We start from the raw sequence: 22881 nt of genomic DNA, 5'->3' as shown, positions 1-22881 counted from the left end.
ACGGCTCTATCTCTCTGTCGTGATGCTGTTTGCTTTAGCCAAACGAAGGAAACACACTCCATATGGAAAAATCAGTGCGAGCATTTACTTTGAAAAGGTTTCATCTCCTGCCTAAGCACAAATCATACAGAACACATACTGCAATCAGTGCGTCAATATTGACATAGTCTCAACAAAAGAGATTTCTTACAGAGGCTCTAAAGAATGTCAATTGTTATTGAACGGCAAACAAGAGAAAGCCAGCTACTATAGCCTACCCATCACACAGGCACTTTTGTCACAAGAAACATCCAGTAGTTACTCGTAAATAATAATTTTGCTTATTTATTTAAAATTTGCACATTTGGCAGATGCCTTTATCCAAGCAACTTAGCATATACTTTATCAGTTCATTTATTCCCTGAATCAAACCCTGCAGCTTTGGCATTGCTAGCGCCATGCTCTACTGCTTGAGCTAAATAAATAAACAAACAAATACAGTTATTATTTACATTTACGCTTTTGGCAGATGCTATTAACCTAACTTTGCATAAACTTGATCAGTTCATGCATTGAATAAATAAATACCACATTTAAAAAGAAAGTTTAAAATAATGAAAAATCTTTTCAATTTTGGTTTGGTTAATATATTTCTGACTTTCTGACTGATTTAAAATCCACACCATTGAATGAAATATGAATAGGCTATTCAATGTTTTTTTTTTCCAAGTTATTCAAGTTCATTTGAATGTAAACTGGTCTCTGTAAAAATATTTTTCAAAGCTGTTATTGTAGTACATTTTACAAGAAAATGCTATTTCAGTCTTTATTCTGCAAGAACCAATGAGGTTCATTCTCGTGTTACGCAGCACGTTTGAGCTTCTGCACAATATGGTTTATTCTCGCACATCAAGCAGATTTGGTTCAGCTTCCGTTTATGTTTGCTGACCAATGTTTATATGTTAAATAATAAAAGCCTGTCCGTTCATCATATAAAGTGATCAAGTCTCTTCAGAAAATTTGGACTAAACCGCTCAGTTCATACGGGTTAGTTTTACAATCTCTTTATGGACCTTTTTAAGCATCAAAGTGGAAGTTTTCGTAGCTGTCAATGGAAGGACAGAAAGCTCTCAGATTTCATCAAAAAGATCTTCATTTGTGTTCAGAAGATGAACGAAAGTCTGACAGGTTTGTAGCAACATGAGGGTGAATAATTAATGACAGAATTTTCATTTTTGGGTGAACTATCCTTTTAATTGTGAAATTTACTAGCTGATTTTTCAGTGTACTGCGGGAAAACTACATTTCCCATGAGCACCCGCGGTGGGCGTATCCGCGAGGGGCTGGCTGGCAGTGAGCGAGGAACCCAACAGTTCTAAACTGTCTTCTGCTGTGTGGCAGAGAGCAACTTCTCAGCAGACTGGGGTGTGGCGGCTTTGAAAACACTGAAAGAAATCAGAGACCGTTCAACGTTAGCTGTCTAACGGCGCATATTATTCAAAACCATCGGCGATCACTGAAAGGACTAACCGAGGAAAACACCGGGATTTTTGCATTTTCTGATTCATTCAGTTTCGCCGAGTTGTCTCATCGATCGGCTTGCTTTTTTATACATGAGCACAAGGGGTTGATCTCAACTTTCTCTGCTATCTTTTTTTTTTTGGATATGTGGATATAAGTTTTTTTCCCCTCCCTATTCGCGTGATGTAAAACTCCAGCGTCTGGCTAACGTTACTTGGTTTCTCCTGGGAGCCTTAAACGTCAACAATTTCCAGGTGGTGTTCTGATCTCAGTCAAATATATCCATTCAAATCTTTCTCCCAACCCCCCAGACGTCTTTTGAAAGATTATTGGGGCGCATAAAAACATCAGTTTTGGATCTACTAGTGTCTTAAAGACATTTCCTTTCCCTGGCAGTTTTTTTTTTTTTCAAAGTCAAAAGAGGAAGTTGGTCACGGAAGACTATTTAAAAAAAAACATACAGTCGCTTTAAAAGGGTAATACCTTTTATTTTTTTCTCCTAAATCTATACTCATAAATCCGTAGCCCTGAAGCGCGCATTCGGAACCATGGGCTGTACCGTGAGCCAGGAAGATAAAGCCGCGGCCGAGCGGTCCAAAATGATTGACAGGAATCTGCGCGAGGACGGCGAGAAAGCCGCTAAAGAAGTGAAGCTGCTGCTGTTGGGTGAGTGAGGAATCACAGATAACGGTCAGCGACTCGTTGCTGTAACGCATATCAAATTGTTAAGCACTTTGCCATATTAGTAAGTGGCAAAGAGATTCAAGAACTTCTTTTAAACGTGTTTGAGACAGAAAGGGAGATATTCTTGCAGAGTTTGAGGACAGGTTTCTAGGTGATGTGTGTGTGTGTGTGTGTGTGTGTGTGTGTGTCATGTTTCCTCCTCAGGTGTGGCCTGCAAGAAACTGTCAACGGATTTGAAGAAAATGTAAACTACGATAGAGCAAGCGTTTACGTGTTTAGCAATTTAAATGTTACATGCTTTTATAAATCTTGTATTTAAGTTTTTTTTTTTTTAAATTTAATTAATTTATTGAGGCAAACTTGTCATTTGAAAAGCTGAAGAAATGATGGCGTCGTTTTTGGCACTCAACAAAAAATTTGTATTATTTCCTCACAAAATTACTCTACCAGTTAAAAGTGTATACACACACCTACTCTTTTTGTAGTTATGATTATTTCCCAAACTTTAGAGTAATAGTAAAAGGCATCAAAACGTAAATGGTTAATAGTAAAATTCTCCCACAATTTACTCACCCTTAAGCCACCCTAGGTGTATATTAATTTCTTATTTCAGCCAAACACAGAGATATATTAAAATATCCTGGCTCTTCTAAGCTTTATAATGGGACTTGGGAGTGAATGGTAACTTGGATTTTGAAGCCCTAAAAAGCATAATCATAAATGTAATCCATACGGTTCCAGGGGGTTAATAAAGGCCTTCTGAAGCAAAGCAATGCGTTTTCGTAAGAAAAATATCCATATTTATAGATTACAGGATACGTTTAAATATAAATCAGATTGTGTTTGACTGAAAAAAGAAAGTCATATACACCTAGGATAGCTTGAGAGTGAGTAAATTATGGTATACTTTTCATATTTGGGTGAACTAACCCTTTAAATGCCACAAATGTTTCAATATCTGACCCAAATCATCCATTGTAAGGATGAAATTTAGATCAAAAAGTTGTAAAAGACCCTGAGAAACAAATTCACTGTAGTGTTTCCACATTTTTTTGACTGGTAGTGCATGTATGAAACTTTCTCAATCACAGAAAAACAGAAGTACGTCAAAGATTTGGAAACGGGTTATTTCAGTGTGACTGAGGGGAGAGGTTGAGGGAATGTTTTGACAGTGCCTGTGATCACTCTCAACATCCCTTGTGGTGCAGCATGGCCACACACACTCACACTCAGCATGCACTTTGGCCTGGTCCGAACTGTGTTTTGACAGAAATGCAGGAATTCTGTGGGGGGATGTTTTTGGAAGGCTTCAAGCCCAAACAGAAGCCTGGAACATGCACCCTGAACCAAAGAAAGTGTTGAAAGTACATTTTTGGCAGGGGTTGTGTATTGTACTGCTTTAAGGACTCTTGCTGGGAAATGAAATGCTTGGTGTGGAGCTTTTTATTGTGCGTTCTAAAGCCTTTTGAATTTTACTTTATGATCTCAGAAAATTGCTTTGGCATTCCACTGCGTTGACTTAAAAAATATATGCGAGGGAGACCATGTTAGTCATTTTGTATGTTTTCTTCTCTCTCACGTTTCATATGCCAAACAAAACCTGTTAGATATCTTTCATGAGGGTGTTTGTCCCTCAAACACAAGTTGGATTTCAAGCAGTGTCCAAAATTAACTCTTTAGTGGAGGGTGAATTAAAAAAGCATGAAATACAAATATTTCTTACAGGCATTAAGCTTGTCAATTGTCTGAATCATTTTAGTGTATTTTTATCCCATCAAAAAATCATATGTATGAAACACTTCCAGCATCATATACAAGATGAGCCATTTTCCATGCCAGTCACACAAATTAGATTCTGCTCCTTGTTTTGTATCTTTATGTGAGAAATATTCCACAAATGTGCTATGGAGAATCTTTAGGTATCATAGAAATGTATGATGGTAACATTCCCGCTGAGTTTTTCCAATCCAACTTTTAATTTGAGTAATACATTTAGACCCTAATTTTAAGCTTTCTATTCTAGTGAGTCAGTTTTCTTGTCAGTCTGCAGGACACCTACCTACTCAGTTAAGTAACCATGAACAATCCTAATAATGTTTCCCTTGTCAGTTACTACATTTAATTGTAGTTCTCAGTGGGCTGTGTTTTAATAGCAGATCTGGAGAGTAAACACTAGGTTAGGGGTTTGAGTCACTGTCTGACTCTGAGGAGGTTTAAATGACGCACGTATAGACAAGTCACTTCCCAATTTAAAAGTAACGAGTTACAACATTGAACAGAATTTTACATACTAGTTTTTTAGGGCAAATGCAATCTTATTCCCTAGAATCACCACCAGTTTCTCAAAATGATTGCGTTTTAATCCCAAAACTACTTCTAATGCCAGGAAAAGACCTCTGGTTTGGAAAAGTTGGTTGAGTTTGGAAAAGACGTGGTCGGTCTCACACGGGCCGATGTCTCAACCTCTGTTCCACCCCTCTGGTCAAAAGTCAAACTTTTGGTTCAGAGGGGAGTTTTGCATGGCTTGGATGGATGATGGACTATTTTTAGCTTGAGGCAGATGTAGGGAAAAGTTGTATTTCCAGGCTCCATGAGCTCTGAGTTTAGGCTTTTAACTTTACCTCCCCTGAACATCTTTCTGAAACTCCGTTAACAATACAATTGTGCAGACTTTTCTTAATTCCAGGAATGATTCTTTAGCTCGGCTTACCCTTAAAGTTTTCTGAACTTTGATCAAATTTAATCTTTCACAGTGAATTCCAGCACATGGCTCTGTTTATTTATTCTAGTCCTGTATTGTTCTAACTGCCTTTTACTGGCAGAGGGAAATATTCATTTGTGCCATTGCACTCATCAGACAAGTCTGAACATCTCCAGACCTTTGCTTGCAGCATGAGTGTACGTGAAATTTGTACTTTCGTTCTTATTGGGTTAAATGTGTGAAAAGTCATGTAAAAGGAGTAATATTTCATGTTTAAATTAATTTGAATTATTTCTGGAGACACTGCGCTGTAATTTTACTCTTATCAAATTGCAAAAGAACATAGTCAAGCATGCTTCTGCATCTGTGATGCTTCCCTGATCCCATTTAATAGGTTTGACAGAACCTGTTTAACTGATGCGTGCTTTCGCCTCTTTGCTTTAGCCACCGGGCTTAATAGCGTTGATGGTGATAAATAGAGCGAGGATAACTCCCAGAACACAATCTCTCATCCTGTGTGCTGTTTTGTTTTCACACTCTTACTGTACTGACATATAAATGCCGACAGGCTTTTGGCAAAAGGCCCCAAAACAAACAAACAGACACAAAAACCCATTAAGCCCTTTTGGGCTGGAAAGATGACTGCAAACTGGAACTGTTACTGTCTCCTGTCAGCATGACTGTAATGGTCCTTCACCACATGGAAATCACGCTGTGCATTTACACACCTTATTTGCCTTCTCTGTTGATCGCTCAGTGGAAAAAGCCGGCCGGTCTGTTTAGGGTTCCGCTGTCACGGGTCTAAAGGCAGGTTAAATGCATCTGGCCCCAGATGATTATGCTTATAATTAGTTGCAAGAATGAGCTGATTTATTATGTTTAGTGGTGTGTAGTTATAATGTAGGCCTCCACTATATGATTATAGTAATAGCAGGCTGTGTGGATATGTGTGTGTGTGTGATCTCTTACTGCTACTGACAAGGCTGTGTCTGGTTCTTATTCTGCATTTTTAGTAATGGAGACGTAATGCTCTGCATTTCCTCTGGGCAGAAGATATTGTGAGGGGTATTGGGTTTTAGTAGGTTGTTTATATTTACTTTGGTCTCTAGCATTTGCGTTCAGGGTTTATATCTGTCTTTTGGCAGATCTCTTCTCTGGTCTGCTGACAGGGTGACCAGACGATTATGATTAAAAAAAATCATGACACATAGGGGGCGTGGCCTGGTCAGTAGAGCGCATACTCTCTTGGCAGCAGACCTGATTTTGAATCCTGCCCGGTGTGATTCAAGCTAAAGAACAGAAAGCAAATTTAAAGAAACAACGCTTTTTGAAAATGACTTGATAGATCTGATCTTTGGATCTGAAGTTTTGTTGTTCTGAAATCATCTTAAGATTTTTTTCATCAAAGATTGAGTAGTTTGTTATAATAAAGTTTGTTCAAATATGCACATGCACACCAAGCAATAGATGCAGCAAGTAGGCTTTCATGTATTTTATCCAGGTCTGATATTTAATATTTATTGGTCTGGTCACTATCCACCAAAGACATGGAAGGACCACAGTTAGATCAAATCACTAGATTAAACTTAGACTCAAGACAAACCATTTACAGAATTTAGAAAACTTTCCCTAACTGCTGTGCTCTTGTTAATTTTGGGTTTGGAAGTAGTTGATTATTAAGCTATTCTAATGTGAAAAATGGCCTTATAATGCCCTTCTCGCCAGTTTGCATGCTCTGATGAGCAGTGCATATCAGACTGATGAAATCAAACTGCATCTGTCCTCGAAAGGTTTTTTATGTCAGGCAAGCTCAATGGTCCGTCACAATGTTCTCAAATATTTCCTCAAAGCAAGGTCAGAATGCTCATTGAGTCCTTTGGCTCCAGAATTGTTTTTGCTCCGACACAGTGGCTATGTTTACATGCACAACTTTTGTGTCAATCAGACTGTTTTCATTCCAATTGATGAATCTGAATGTAGTGTTTACATGAACGCTAAACATGCGATCAGGTTGATGTGCGCTTTTATATGTCACAAGCTTCAAATCGGAATAGATTTTTTGACATGCGCAAACACCACGAATATACGGTTTCCTGCTGTTTGCGCATAATAACTATTCTCCTACATTGGTTCTTTATTTTTTTTAAACAGCAGACTTAATATTTATCCATTTCTGGTCATAATTTGGAGACAATGAGCATATGAACTGTTGTGCCGTGTCGTCTGTGGATGAGAATCCGAAAGAAGGACTGGTGGGACGTTGTAGAATGAATTTTAGAATGACGTATTTATGTGACACTTTATTCAACAGGAAGAGCAGCTCGTTCCATACGTCATTACGCTAATTTCTACGTCATTCTACGGTTTTCAATCCGATCAAGTGTTTACATGTTCTCTGGATCGGATTAGAAAAGGAATAAACCACCCCTTTCAATCCAATCAAAATTTTATTCTGATCGATTATTAATGGGTTTACATGAAGGCTTTTCAGTCCGATTGAGCTGTCAATCCGATTACTAATGGATTATTTGGTTGCATGTAAACGTAGCCATTGTTTTTGCTGCTTTTGCATTATTTTTGCTTTCAAAATAATCCTTTCAGTAACCTGGCTAGAGGACCAGCGCATTGTTGAACTTATTCAACATTAACTGTGGGGCAGTGAAGTATGACACTTACTTAGAAAGTCTTCTGGATTCCTAGAAGTTGCTTGTTGGTGAGGTCAAGGGTTGTTTAATAGGCTATATTCCATAAAAAGTGGCTTAACTTTTTAAGTGATCCGTTTGGTACCAAAATATAAACAGTGTATCTTCACAGAAAAACCTTGACCAGGTTTTTATATCACTAAGATACAGTGATATATGAGTTAAAGGGGCTTTCATCAGTGTTTTTACTTGGCGCTTGTGAATGTATAATTAATCAGTTAGCCTATGCTTATGCATATACCTCGGTATGCTTTAAATAGTTTTTGCTTTCTATCAGTTTGATTAATCTTAGCCACTAAATTACTGAATCTCATAGTGGTTATTAAAATTTGCAAGTGCAAAAAGAGTAACTGCTCTTTTTCTCTGTAGGCTAATCTGCTGAATGCTTTGTGGGATTTTATCATGCATTAACAGCTTTTATCATTTGTAACAGCTTTGTATGAAGATCAGACTGAAATTAAATGTATTCACTGAAAGTCTTTCTTTCCGCCATAGCTCTCAAATCTCACTCACATTTGAGTCCAGTCCATTCAAATATAGCGGCAAGTTTGACATCAGTGACTATAAAATAGCCTTTGCTTTCTAAAGAAAATTAGTTTAATGGTAATATGGCATTGATGTCAAACTTTATTTGCTGCTATATTTAAATGGACTCAAAGTGACATCAAACCAAAGATGTTCTATGTATTGTAATAATTAGACCATTGTTGCATAAATGAATAAATGAATATTAGCTACCTTCATGATTTGTATTATCTTAGAACTGTAGATTTTTTAAATATGGACATTACTTGACACAGTCACCTCTGATAACAGATCACTCTAAATTGTAATGTAGAAACATTAGAAAATAGGCCTATGTATTGTGAAAAATTTAATTGAAACCTGGTGAACCATCTTGACATGCTCTATTTGAATGGATGTGATCACAAATGGCATGAGGGTGCGTAAGCAATGACAGAATTTGTGGTGTTTTGTAGAATCGATGTTGATCAAACCCATTGTGTGCATGTAGCCTATTATCTGTGTTCAGATTTTATTCCCTCAAGCCCCAAAACCAGACACGTTCTTTTCACATCCATGATAGAAAACAATAGTGTTGATGATAATGACATGTGATAATAAAGTTTTACAGACAAGCAGTCTCTCGCAAACCCAACTGGGATTTCCTTTCTGACCTTTTCTGTTCTCCTCTGAACCGATTTGATTAAAGTCTTTCTATTTGCTCTTTAGCAGCTTTCCTTGTAGGGTTTGAGAAGTGGAAACTGTCCCTCGTTGGATAATAATGTCCATCTGGCTCCATTTTACACCAGGACCAGAGCTTGCTCGCTTTTGCTCACCTCTAAGTGGGAACACAGCACTCTGTCACACTGCTGTAAGAGCAAAGAGAACGTTGGCATAGATGTGCGAGGTGCCCGGAAATTAGGAGTTGGATCATGGACGCTGGCCCGGCCATCTGTTTGTGTGGGACAAGGTGGTGTTGATGACATTGTGCAGACCTGCTCTTTGCTGGTTTGCTGACATGAAAAATGGCAAATGGTTGTGCAGCATATTTTACTATCCTTTGAATGCATGAAGTTAAAGCTGCATAAGATGGAACTTGTTGTATATGTGACGGAATATATTGTATTTTTATTGTATATATTGTAATATGGAATATATTGTATTTTTAAACAGACCAGATACGTGCCTGCCATTCTGTAAACGAACGTCTGCGTGAGTGCATCACTGAGTGCTTCACTGAATCGTCCCGTTTTGCTTGCAGAGAGAGAGAAAACTCTCTTTGTTTACTTCAATCTGACCCATAAGAACCAGTAACGACATGCAGCTATTGTAAACGGCGATGACTTAGAAAGCCCATGGTGGAAAAAGCGACTTATCTAAAGTCTTTGCCGGAGGTTACTGAAATGCACTGAACAGAAGTTCATAACCTCTAACGTCATCAGGAAGGTGAAAGGTCACCTCTATAGTGGGTTTACATTTGTTTTACCTCAGGAAATGGCCGACAGATTGCATTTCATCTTATGTATCCAATGTCCTTTATTCATTGAACATTGGGGTTATGATGTGTATAACTAAGGTAGGCTGCTCATGTGCCTTGTGGCAGAAGCCTCTCATTCGTGGATTGTTACGCTGACAAGATGTCCCCTTGGGCTAGAACAAACATGATCTTTACAGAAGCATGAGCAGGGGTGATTCTTATCTTGTGGATCTGGGCCCGTATTCATAAAGATTCTAAGAATCCTCTCAGAAAACTCTTAATTTAGCTTAAAAACTTTTACGTAGGAGTCTTAGCTTAAAAGCGATTCGGGACCGATCTGAGAGCAACTCTGAGTAAGGAAAAGACAAAAACTTTTATCTTAGTGAGGAGGCGGGGTTGACCCCGTTGCTATGTATGACACAATCTTTTGAAGACTGTGATTGGTTGGTTGTCCAAGAAGGAAAAAAAAAAGTGATTTTAAGTATAGGGTCTATTCTAAGCCTTCACTTTGAAATTACATGCGTAATTTTTCCTATTTGACCGTTCTCTCAGAGTCACACACACACACACACACACATTATAGGCCTATATGTGTATATAAATCCTTTTTTTATTTTCCATGCTGTTAATTTCCTATAAGGTATTTGATTGCTTAGAATGATAAAAATTGTTCCACTCTTTCCAATTACACTGATTGTTGGCATGTCTATTTAAGTGGTGGTTTGAATGTTGGTTTTAATGTATCAAACATGGAACTTTCCCAGTTGCCAAATATCGTATAGTGATTACTTTCATTTCTGGCGCTATGGCATTTCTGCGCTGTGTCGGATATATTAGCGTGTCTCTAAAAAGATCTGTCACAAACATGATCCCTGCACGATCTAATCTATAGCGTCTTATTAACTCACTGTCATCCATTGTCTGCAACACATTTCTTCTCCCTCTTCGTCTTTCTGCCATTTTCTCCTCTGCTAAAGAAACTCTTAAGCCTCTTAAAAGTCCTCGTCCGTGCTCCTAACAATTTTAACCTTAAAACCTCTTTTAAGGGTTAAGATGCTTCCTGAATTACTTTTTTCTTTACTAGGATTTTTTCTTTAATTTTAAGAGTAAACGCCCACATTTCTAAGAATTTTCTTAGAATTTTGCCACTAGGAGCTACTCTTTGCATTAAGATTCTTTATGAATACGGGCCCTGGAGTAATAGCCTATACTGTATATGTTTTATATAAATGCTTTTATTTACTGCATTGCTGTTAAAGTGAACATGAAATGAAAATTGACACCATTTACTTACTAAAATACATGTCTTTAGCCTTATTATAAATGAATCATCAGGCCATAGAGAAACCGTCTTACTACTTTATCAAAATGCGATCAAAAGTAGGGGTGCGCCAAAATATCGATATGGCGATATTTACTCCCACGATCAATTCTCGATGCGCTCTTGCCAAGTATCGATCTTAAAACCCGTTAGGGCGGGCGTACACGGTGCGAGTTCGGACACTCGGGAGGTCGTGAGATATTGCACACGTTGCGAGTCAGTTTAACTGATAATCGCGTCAAAGCAGCTGGTACACGGCACGACTGTCCTGCATGAATTTTATCCCGAGCCGGCAGCAATCACGTGGGCTTTCGCGCTAAACACAGAGACCGTCATGTTGCATGCATGCAGGCAAAGCTTCAGATAGAAAAATGACATAAATGTGTGTGCAAATGATTTGTTGAAAAGCAGAGAACAGTAGCCATTCCTTTCAACATAGAGAGAGAGAGAGAGAGAGAGAGAGAGAGAGAGAAAGTTCCTAGTTCCTGGGGAAAGTTCCTGCGGTGGAAACGCGGCTATAGTAGCTTGTTAGGAACTGCTCTGTTTATTACATCTTGTAATTAGCCACAGATTCTCTCATTTTCGTAAGAGGCAGGTTTGTTAAACCTTGACAAGAGAGTGAGACAGTGAGGTGATGCAGCACAGATCTTTGTTCTTGGGACTGTGGGGCATGAAGAGATGGTGCCAGCCGCTTGGGAGAAGAAAGATCAGCCAACTCTGTCTCAGAGGTGCAGGGTGGAGGGAGTGAAAATGAAAACCACCGAAACTCCCATTTCCTTTTTAGTCTATTGCTCATTCATGCTGGCCCGCTATTCTCTGTGTCTGTGTTTGCAGTGCAATGCACAAAAGCAAAGCGTTCATTAGGGAAAACACTTACGCTGTAGTCTTCAACGAATGCTCTCCCTCATTCCTGTGTTAGCATACACTCTAGAATGACTAGTCTAGAGGCTAATCTAGATTTTTTTTATTCTATTTTGTGTACTTTTGTCCTATTCTGTCAATCTCCTCCTTATGTAAGCACGTGATGAATCTGTTTATGAAAATGACCAGCATAATAACACAGGGCTATTTAAGGCTGACAAACACCTACCAGCTAGTCGATTATGAAATTATGTAGTTTTGCACATCCCTACTTTAGATGTATTTTGTGGCCACTGGCGTCCTGGTTTAGCATTGTGTTGGGATCCAGTTCATGCTGTCCTGATTTCTTTTACACATTCAGTCCTCTCCCCATAGCTGATGTTCAGCCTTAATTGGTATAATGTCTTCCTTTCACTTTTGATTTAATGGCTGCTCAACAGGCACAACTTGTGCTTGTCCCTCTCGCTTGGCCCTTTTCCCCAATTCAGCTGTTCAAGTCACATTGATTTTAATTATCATGGAGAGTCTGGAGAATGTAAATGGCCGTAAGGGCAACTAACAGTAGCCCGGGCTTCCAAAATGGTTATTTTTGGTGGCATGGCAAAATCAATGTTTGTTATATTTATGTTATGCTGTTATACTGCACTATACTTATAGCCATATATATATCTATTTAGAGTCTTTCTCAACCACAGAAGCTGTTACTTTGCTGTCTCTCAATCCCTGTTTTAAAAAGCTGGTGCTGAAGGAATGATGTCATTTCCTGCTCTGTCCCCCAAACCACTTCCTCTTTTGGCTTGTCTGCACTGGGGCGGCAGTGGCTCAGTGGTTCATGTAGGTTGTCTACAAACCGAAAGGTTGGTGGTTCAATCCCCGGTTCCGCTTGACCAAGTGTCGAGGTGTCCGTGAGCAAGACACCTAACCCCAGCTGCTCCCGACGAGCTGGATGGCGCCTTGCATGGCTGACACCGCCGTCGGTGTATGAATGAGTGAGTGAATGGGTGAATGTGAGGCAATGTAAAGCGCTTTGGTGGCCATAGGTCTGTGAAAGCGCTATATAAATGCAGTCCATTTACCATTTGTCTCAGTCAATGCTGAGACTGAGGTTGGTGCTATCCCTTTGTTCATTTGCCACAGGAAGCTTACACGCCCATCCTGTTTCACTAATTCAGGGGCAAATTGTCAAGCCCTTCCTTGCAAGTGACCTGATTTTGAGTACCCCCCCCCCACACACACACACAATTTAAAGCCATTATGACAAATCCACAGCAAAAATCATTACCAAATGGAATTGCAAAAATCATCAATTATTTGAACAAGTTTTTGAACACTCACTTACCATCTAGATCATTTACCATAAAGCATAGACCATAGCTTGGTAACTTGCCATGTAATTACATCCAGATCAAGGCTGTCACGGTTCCTTGATTTAAATGTAAATAAATGCAGGTTACGTGTTTCGACCAGTGGATATGAGCAGCCCCGTACACAGGAAGTGCTGCTCCACACCAACTCAGTCTCTGCATGTGCTGTTTGTTTGGGTTTCCAATAACGTGCATTTCGGGAACGCATTTAAAGTCTGACGCGCTTTTGTGTTTCAAAGCAAAGTGTTGCACTGTTATCATTTACATGTGTGGAGCGCGTCTCAGAAGCTCGGTTAACACACTCCATCTTTGCATATGCTGTAAGTTTGGGTTGCTTATGACGTTCATCTGGGAATGCAACGTGCACCATTTCCAATATTCATCGTAGGTCATCGTAATAAAAGTTTAAACATTCACTCTGAGTTTGCATGTTTTGATGTCCACGTGTTTTTCTTTTTTTTTTAAATTACATTGGCTGTAGCATTGCTATTGTAATGTGGCCAAATATTAAAGATTAAATTCAGTGTTGTTTGGCCAATTTTAAACAAGGATTTGATCATGCTGTTAAGTGTAACAACAATCACCAAGTCTATATTCAGATTATCCTGTCTTCCCTTTGTAGTGAGGTAATGTTTATCCAGTAGAGCTAGATATTGGCAACTTCTTCACAAATGCAATAAACCTTATTATACAAATGTGACGATTTACCACACGTTTGCAATTGAAAGGCGGCCAAATGCCAAGAGAGACTTGACGTGTCCGCAAAAAAAGTGAAACTGCGGTAACAGTTTCAATCTCAATCGTGTGCCTCGTTTCTCTTTTCATGTTTTAGAGTTTGAGCTTAATAATTACATATAGAAGGAAGATGTCTCAATGGTGTATACTTCTTAAAATAAAGTTAATGATGTGTTCATGGACTACAGCTTTGTTTGAACTCTACTCAGTCGTATATTCATGCTCTGGTATAAGATGATGGTTTTGCAAGCAGACAAGAAAAGAGGAAGTACATTTATTATGTGACTGTCATGTGGAGTCTTTTTTGCATGTGAAAAACCTTTCACTTCCATCATGTTTCTCGTATCTGAATGCACACACACAAAATCAAAGTGAAGTAGTGTTGATAGTATGCCAAGATTAGGGTCGTTTCTGACACATCTGTAATCATAACTGTGATTGTAACTGTCTTTTGGCTCTGTGATGGAGCTCTGCTGACGTACTGCTCGCGTAGATCCGTTCTGCCAGAGGATTAGATGAGCTTCTGGAAGCCTTTCATAAAAGCTGGCAATTCTGTGTCTCTACAGCTGATAAGACGGAGCGGGCAGGGCATGGTGCCCGGAAATGTCCTATAGAACCGTTACACACACATTTACATGTGCCACGCTGCACTCCCGGGAATTGTGATGTGCTACAAATGTTCAGTCCCTCCTTCTGCTCTCATGTGAGAGTCTCAGCAGAAGCTGGAAGATGTGTGTGTGTGTGTGTGTGTGTGTCCGTTGTAAGTCATAAACACTCTTGACCTTTTCTGGACTTTCCCAAACATCCATGTTATTATCTGAGATGAATCTGAGCTGGTCATTGGCAAATAACATTAGCTATTAACATTAGCTATAGCCTTATTGTTGTTAATTAGTTTGATAACCTATGCAATTACTGTTGCTCATAGTTGGGGTTAGTGGTTTGTCCAAATTAATGTATTGCATAACCCAAACTGATTGTGCTATGAACTTGAATGATATCTCAAAGCATATGGTTTGTTTAGGAAAGGTTTGCAATTACTTTCCTAAAATGCAATTAGATGGACAAAAACATGTATTCATTTTATATTTGTTTTATTTTAAGTTTTTTTAGTACATAGTTTTTCGGTTACCGTTTATTTTATTTCAAGTAACAGAATGTTTGTAGACATTAGTAACCTTGCATTGTAGTTTTACACAGGCAAGCATCACTCACATTTTCTTAGGTAAATGTAGAAATAGTTGCCACTAGGGACGTGACTGTGACCGGTTAACCTACGTGTGACAACACTGGTAATACCCGTATCACCGGGGGGAGGACGTTGGTGTTTTTCCCGCTTTTTCACCTCGCTTTTAAATTGCTTATGGTGCGTATACACTGGCACGGAGCTGAGCGAGCCTTTTCAGTTCATTCCGCTCAACTTTCATAGGAATTAACTAAAAACGTTCGCTCTGCGCCAGTGAACACGCACCGTTATGAATGCCTGTGCGGCCGTGCACATTTTACTTTCGAATTGGCTGCAATTCAGGGGTAGCATTTACTTGAATGGTGGGTTCATTATTCTTAATGAAAAACACAACAACAAAACAATACAATGACAAACTCGTTTGTATTAAACATAGAACTTTTGTCAACAAAATTAATAAGCACGGCTTTATTAACAAAACGAATTTCTGAACTGATTCCTGCTGCTGTGACTCTTGTTTGGCTCTCACTGCATTGAGCAGACACGTTCAGTTTTTAATTGTAGTGTCTGTTCTTTAACTGAACTAAATTATTTATTAGCCTACTATAAAAAATCAAAACAACGGTGGGGAGCGGAGCCGCAGTGGGCAAGTGATGTAACCAGTGTTGCGGCTGAACACCGTGTAACACCGACTATCGCAGCAAGCCTAGTTGCTATTGTTGCTTGCATAATCCACTTTAATTATGCGGTGGAATTTAAAATTCATACTTGATAATGATAATACAGCTGTCATGATTCCAATCCAAGCATGTGAAATGAACGTAGAACTCACTCTTTAACAAGGATGATTGAAAGACTCCCTTTTAAAAGTGCTCTTGGATTGGTATGAATGCTGCTATAACAGCCACTGTAGTGCCCGAGCTGGGGTAATTAAGCATTGAATGTGAAATGAAGTGTACACCTCTGATCTGCTCTGTCTGGGTGGGAGAGCTTGCGTATATATCCGTCCCGACATTTCATTTCAAGATGCTGGAATAGAATTGGCTTTTTCCACAATTAGCCTGTGTCTTCTATGTCATACCTGTCCTCTTTTAACCCAAGGCATGAGGAAACAGGCAATCATCTTACTGGGGAAAACACCGTTTGAAGACCTGACTTGCAATCCTGCCTCAGGCCTCTTAACCAGCTCAGACTGCTGAGAAGCCACTTCATTGACATTTTTCCCAAAACGGTCACTCCAAAATTATTTTTAACGAAGAAGTTGCATTAGAGAGGTTGCAGTTATACCTTATTTGTTTCAAAAAATTGCACCACTTCCTGCTTTCAACTTCCTGCTTTAATCCAAGATGTGTGGCAGGTACAAGATCAGTCTGACTCACACTGCTACAAGCTCTGATGGTCAATTTTTTTTCAAGATAACCCAATGTATTTTCAGTATGTGTGTAGGTGGCGGATGGTGTGCATGTCCGGAGCCACAGCTGCCTGAATCTGTGCCCTCTTATCTCGGACAACCACGGCTGTCATCAGCCTGCTGCTGAGAGGATGATTAGAAGTTGGATTAAGTAAGACCTTCATCTCAATGAAGAAAAAAATCCCTCGATTGTTGATTAGACAGGGACTCATGAGGAAGGATGATAAAACAGCGCTTCCTAAGTACTTATAACAAATGACTCATGCAGGGGAATGAATTGCAAAATTTGGAAAGTTTGAGAAATGGAGTGATTTGAGTCTTCTTTTTTACTGCCGCTTATACCCAGATGGACTTATCTCATCATAATAAGGCCGTTTTCACAGAGCATTTTTTGTGGACTCTAGATTCGAGATGGGCATATCAGTTTTTTGTTTTTTTTACATCGATATTTGAAATAAGTTGATATTTAATTGTGCATGCTTGTTTCCCCTATTTTTACATTAAGATTACCTTTGCCATTAAAGTTAATATTTAAACAATTATAATTTAATTGATACTATTATATAGCCTACTTAATTAGATTTAATAAAAATAACTAATACTTTAATAACACTGTTAAATGTAATCTTTTGCAAATCTTAAAACTAATATCCATTTTTCATACTAGCCAGTGTAATTCTGTGATGCCTAAATTCACTTGTAGCGTTTTAAACTATTGATTTGAGTTTTGTTTTGAATTTATTTAAAAAAACAAAAACATTTATGGATTATCTGTATTATCCAGACTTTTAATATGGATGCATCCCTATGCAGCAGTTCAGAGCCAAATAATATAATGTAAAAAAGAGACCTGTAGGGGGCTCTGGTCCTGACTAAGCAATCGAAACAAGTGTTTAAACGTGTGTTGTTTGTTTGGCCTAACTGATCCTTGAAGTCTTTCATGCATGATTTAGGAAGATAGTGAGACCTGTTTTTTACTGGGAAGGGAAAGCGTGTAGTAAAACAGAAAATAGGAGGGATTTCAGTCAGTCGAGAGAGGAATGGCAGGAGAGTGTGTTTGGGGTTTGGAAAGGGTGCAGAATGCAGCTGGGGCTGGCCTGCAGTACTGAGGGCTTTGTGATTTGTAATTATGTCGTGCTCCGCAGGCCTGTAGTTTTGTGCCCTGCCACAGAAAGACTCTTTGTGGGGCAGCATAACGTGAGCAGACTGTGAAAAACCTCAGAGAGAGAGAGAGGAATACGTTTACAGCCCTCAAAGATCCACCCACATAATGAAAGAGAAAGTGAGTGAAAGGTAATTCAGTGGAGAGCTTCTCCCTCAAGTTTTTACAACCATTTCAACCCGGTTGTGTGACTCTTCAGCCTTAACATTTTGATCTTGTTTCATGCTCTTCAGTTCCAGTGAATTCTGACATTCTGCCACACAATATTTAAGACATTGTTTATAAAGGTTTTCCTAAGTATAGTGCCTCTTAGTTATCCTGTACCTTTGAACAGTTGGTGTCAGGGCTGTTTCCCCACCACTGGGCTAATCATTAGCTTGGGGCAGCTGTGTTTCACACCACTCCTGTAGCAGGAGATGGGACACTGAGATCAATAATGGCAGGATACACAGCTACCTGATTGTGAGAAGTGCATGTGTCTATAGAGAAGAAAGTGGTTAGAAGGGAAAAATATAGGATATAAAACCATTTTTTGGGGGTTCTAAATGCTTTGATTAAGTTGACAAACACTGTGACAGTGAGCCACAATTATAGAGTTGCATACATTAAAGTAAGAGAATCTCATCACGGAAAGCATCTTGAAGGAATAGTTCAGTTCGCTTATTCCTTTAGGATCTTGCATCCATTGAATTCCAAGCCTTGAGTGCAAAGGTTCTTTAAACATGAAAGAAATGCAGGAAACAGTGAGCAAGGGTAAGAAAACCATGTGATTGCACACAGTACGTAAGAGGAGAGCTGTATATGTTCCAGAGGGAAAGCTTGTTGGGGCTGTCTGGAATAAAAGACCCATTTTATAGTCGGCACGAGCGCCGGAAACCTGAGCTATTCAAGGTTAAAGTGTTGTGATTCCAACTACATACACGCGAGACACTATGAGTGCCAAAGATTAGCCATTAACATGACCCAGTGCCCCATTATTTTTCTCATCCACACTCGCAGATGTAAGTTGCGTATATTTCTTAAATGACAATCAAATAATCAGATTGCAAAACAGTCAAGTTCCGGAAGTAAAAATCCCATTCATTTTCTCCATAACGGGACTGATTTTCAACAGTAATTTATAAACTTTTAAAGACAGACCTACTAAGAGCTATGTTGTTAATTTATGTTGTATGTTGTTGAAGCCATCAGTTTGCTACATTTAAAGTTGCAGTTCTACATTTATAATGAAAAACCCATGATTCTGCAAAGAAATCTCCAACAATCAGAGAATCGTGACTAGAAAATCCCGCTAAAAGATCTCTTGAGTGCCTTCCCGATCCCATGAAGCACTGCGAATGACGTAGTCAATCTCTACACTCTCAAACTACTGAAATATTTATGTGCATGTTTTGCAATAAACTGAAAATATTTTGCTTCTGTATCTATTATCAACATTTTTCATAATTTTCAATCATTTTTAGTTTCGATTGTCATTCGCAATGCTTCATGACATTGTAGTCTTGTAACGGTCCGATTTTCAAATACTTTTTTTTGCTTCAAATCAAAGTTTGTAATGTTTTTGATTCACCTTGTGGCTGGTTATTTTGGTTCATGGCTTATAATTCTTTAACAAAGATGTTTTTAAAAGCCCTATGAGAAAAAATGAATGGGAGAAATACTTCCAGAACAAAGGCCGCTGAAAAAGTGGCCGAGCACTCTTGTACTCTAAAGGGTTTTTTAGATGGAGGTTTCTAGGTGGTTGCTTACTCCTCTGTTTCCTTACATATTTGTCATTTGTCGCTGTATTACTGTAATTTATTTGATACCCTTGTACAACTTTGCCAGCCTGAATGACTCTGAGGAGCCCCACACCCCCCCACACACACCCCTTAAGCTCCTTTTAGTCTTTCCCTTTGAACACTGGAATCTCAATCTGGCTCACACACAGAGACTCACACCTCAAATTCACAGAACTCCCTCCTGAAATGACTTTTCCTTGCTTTGCTTTAGTAACCATGGATACGGCTACAGGAAAGCCGGCTTGAAGGGCCTGTCGAAACAGAACTTCCATGAAGTGAAATTAATTAACAGCTGAAAACTTAAAAGAGATTGCTTATGCTAATAAAACGTGCTTCTGATTCAGAAAGCATGTTTTTTTTGTTTGTTTTTTTTGGTTCAACTGTCAAAGTCATTATCATCTGTAAGTTATGCTGTGAATTCTTCAGGATGTTAATAGGAAGCTGTATTGCAAGGGAATTCTGCTGTCATCATTTTCTCTATCCCTTAGGTCATAGAGATAGTGGCTTGACCATATTTCCTGTCACCTTTTTGCTTATTTTGATGCAGTTTTTGTGATGTTACATGCATGTAGACCCTTAGTTTGAATGCTATTTTCTATGGAGGACTAGGAGTGCCAGTAAAGCAACTTTAAATGTCTATTTGTCCATTTGAAAAGTGATGTACACATTTTCATTTTCAAATTTATTATTTAATAAATTGATAATTGTTTCCTTCATTTTATGCGGCACTTCTAGTCCTAGTTGAGATTCTGTTACTAACCCAAGTGCAATGATTATAAAACTTGTTTGTATGCAATATATTCACATTCTTAAAAGTCCCTTTGCAAGAATGCCTCTGTCAAAGCAATAAATATATATTTTCCTGTAGCGTTTTAAGCATTCTTGGAGTGAAGGGCTGAGGAGACTGTTTTATTTTCAGCATTGCCTTGTTTAAATTACAGAAATCTGGGCGCTTTGCCTCAAACTCCTTGAAACAATGGAAAGTCAAATGTCTGTCTGTTTCTCTTCGTCGTCTTCACTCTTTGTCCTTCAGTCAGGCGCTCTCAGGTTGCTCAATGTTTTGCTTGAGGTTGAGTAAAGGTGGCCGTCCACATTTATCATGGCACTGTGCTTGAGGCAATCGCTTCTCTGAAGTGAGTTTGCCAAAGCTAAAGATGTGGTCCAATTGTATTCTGTAAGAGCAGAGAAAGCAGCCATGACCTATGTTCAAGTTTACTGTTGAGTCAGGGGTGCTTAAAACGCCAACTTGTGTTGCAATGAGGTACAATAGGGTGCAGAGGTGACCGTTTTTAGCGTTATCTGTGGAAAGTGCTGTGGAAACACTAATGTAGGGCGGATATTCTGTGCTACGCTAACTGGCATCCAGAACAGGAAGGGTTGGGGCGGAACCATCACACTAGCTTCCTGTTAGGCAGGAAGTATCTTTGAGTAGTGACACGGTTTCCCCCTAGCAGTGATCCAAAGCAAATAGCTCTCCAAAAGCATCAACTATGATGAATGAATAACAGACACCAAACCACATGCTCAGTATTTTCCCCTATCCTTTCAGAGAACTCTGTTGGCTAACTCTGGAAAGACAGTTCCTTCTTTTAGTTTATACCCCAAGAAGATTTGTCTTCTGCCTTTCAAACACATTGTAATTTATTGTATAATAAGACTATGCAGCCCTCCAAAAGGTTTAACACAAAACCAACACTGCGCCTGATGGAAAAACAACCTGAATCTCACTTCAATTTTTGAGGAACTTTACTGCAAAGTCATGACACCATCATTCACCCTGAAAAGCGGTAATGAAACATGCAAGTCTGGAGTTTTGGCTCTGTATAAATCAGTGTTGCACTTGTCGACAGGAAGTGATTTAGTTTTGCAATGTTTTAGGAAGTCTGCAAGATTTGGAAATCATATTTGGAAACATTAGGACCAGAATGTAGAAAAATTATCATAAAAAGGGCATGGGAATGAAACTTATATGGAAACTTAATGGAAATTACATTTAATAAACTGGTTTGCTTCATTGGAATTCATTGCCAAATAGTCGTGAGAGGAATATTTATATTTATTTTAGTTCTTTGGTTAGGACCTTGGTTCTACTCTTCCTTTAATGACTACAGAAACATTTATCACTGAGGCTCAGGCCAAAGTGTCGTCTCTCAGATGTAATTAAAGATGGAAAAGTCATTGTTTTTGTTTTGCGCATCTTTTTCTGCACTCTCTAATTTATTAACTATTGGGAATTCTGGAAATTGTCTTCCTTTCATTGAGCTTGTTTCATCCAATTAATAAATGTGCAATTTGTTGAGGAGGGCCGTGTGAAGATGGATAGGGTGGCATTTGAAAGCGCTTTGCTGGTCACAGTGTATGACTCTGTAAAGGTTATCGATGTCTGTAGCTGACCCTCATGATGGAAGAGGACAACGCAAAGGAGTCTTTTGTCATTGATGCCAATTTCCTGTTGACTCGGCCGGAGAGGGATTTGAAGTTTGCAAGTAGGAGAATTTGCGTATTGCGGCCATCCCTTTCTTCTCTTTCTAAAATCAAAAATACTTAAATAATTTTCAATTGCAGCAGCATGAGGCTTGTAATCTTCTCCTAAGTGGATAGTTTACACAAAGATGAAAATTCTGTCATTTACTCACTCTTTTGTTCCAAACATGTAGGCTATGTCTTTATTTCTACTGTGGAACACTGAAGATCTTTAATAAAAGGTCTTTTCTTTTTCTTTTTTTCCATGCAGTGAGTCAACGGGGTCCAATTCACTGTTATTTTAGTATTATTTAAATATGATTATAATATTTATTATTAGTTTGATTTAACTTTTATTTTTAAAACTTAAATATATAATTACACTGTAACAATGACACCTTAAAATAAAGTGTAACCCATAATTTGAGTACTATAGTAATATTAAGCAACTACATATACTTACTAAAGGGTTAGAGTAGGATTAGGATTTGGTTGAGGATTAGTTGCATGTAATTATGCGTAATTTAATGTTATTACTATGGTAAGTACATGTAACATATGTAACAAGGACACTATAAAATAAAGTGTTACCAAATTATGTTATGGGCTTCTGCCATACTATTCCTTTAAATATTTATTTTTCTATTTTAGTTTAGTTTTTTTTTATTTTAGCACTTCAAAATAAACTTATTTATTTGCCAAGGCAACATAGTTTAAGTTTAAGATTTTCATCTAATATTTTTTATTTTATTTCACCTTTATTTCAGTTCAATTAGCCTAGATATTCGATTTTTTTAAATAGTTTTAGTTACTATTAACAACACTGGTCCAATGGTGTTTGACTTTCATTGTATGGATATAAAGAGTCAAATCATAATTCAAAATATCTTTTGTGTTCCACAGTAGAAAGTAACATTGTGTCTACAGTTTACGCGACAAAGCAAACGCTCCATTTGTTCTTTGTGTCAGAAATAGCTTGAGTGCTTGGAATACATCCAAAACAGAACTGGCATAAGTTTACTGTTGGGG

General features: G+C 38.5%; 1 protein-coding gene across 1 annotated transcript in view; it reads left to right on the top strand.

The window, feature by feature from the left end:
* The first annotated feature begins 1318 nt into the window (after positions 1-1318).
* Positions 1319-22881, top strand: part of gnai2a (guanine nucleotide binding protein (G protein), alpha inhibiting activity polypeptide 2a) — a 57995-nt gene continuing 36432 nt past the window's right edge. Inside the window, exon 1 of the mRNA XM_084101858.1 lies at positions 1319-2166. Within this exon, the coding sequence (XP_083957984.1) occupies positions 2049-2166 (118 nt within the window). The 5' untranslated portion in view covers positions 1319-2048. The remainder of the gene's footprint in view (positions 2167-22881) is intronic.

This window comes from Abramis brama (assembly GCF_963993115.1).
Source record: "Abramis brama genome assembly, chromosome: 23".
In the NCBI taxonomy this organism is placed as follows: Eukaryota; Metazoa; Chordata; class Actinopteri; order Cypriniformes; family Leuciscidae; genus Abramis; species Abramis brama.
This window is presented reverse-complemented; position numbering and strand designations above follow the sequence as displayed.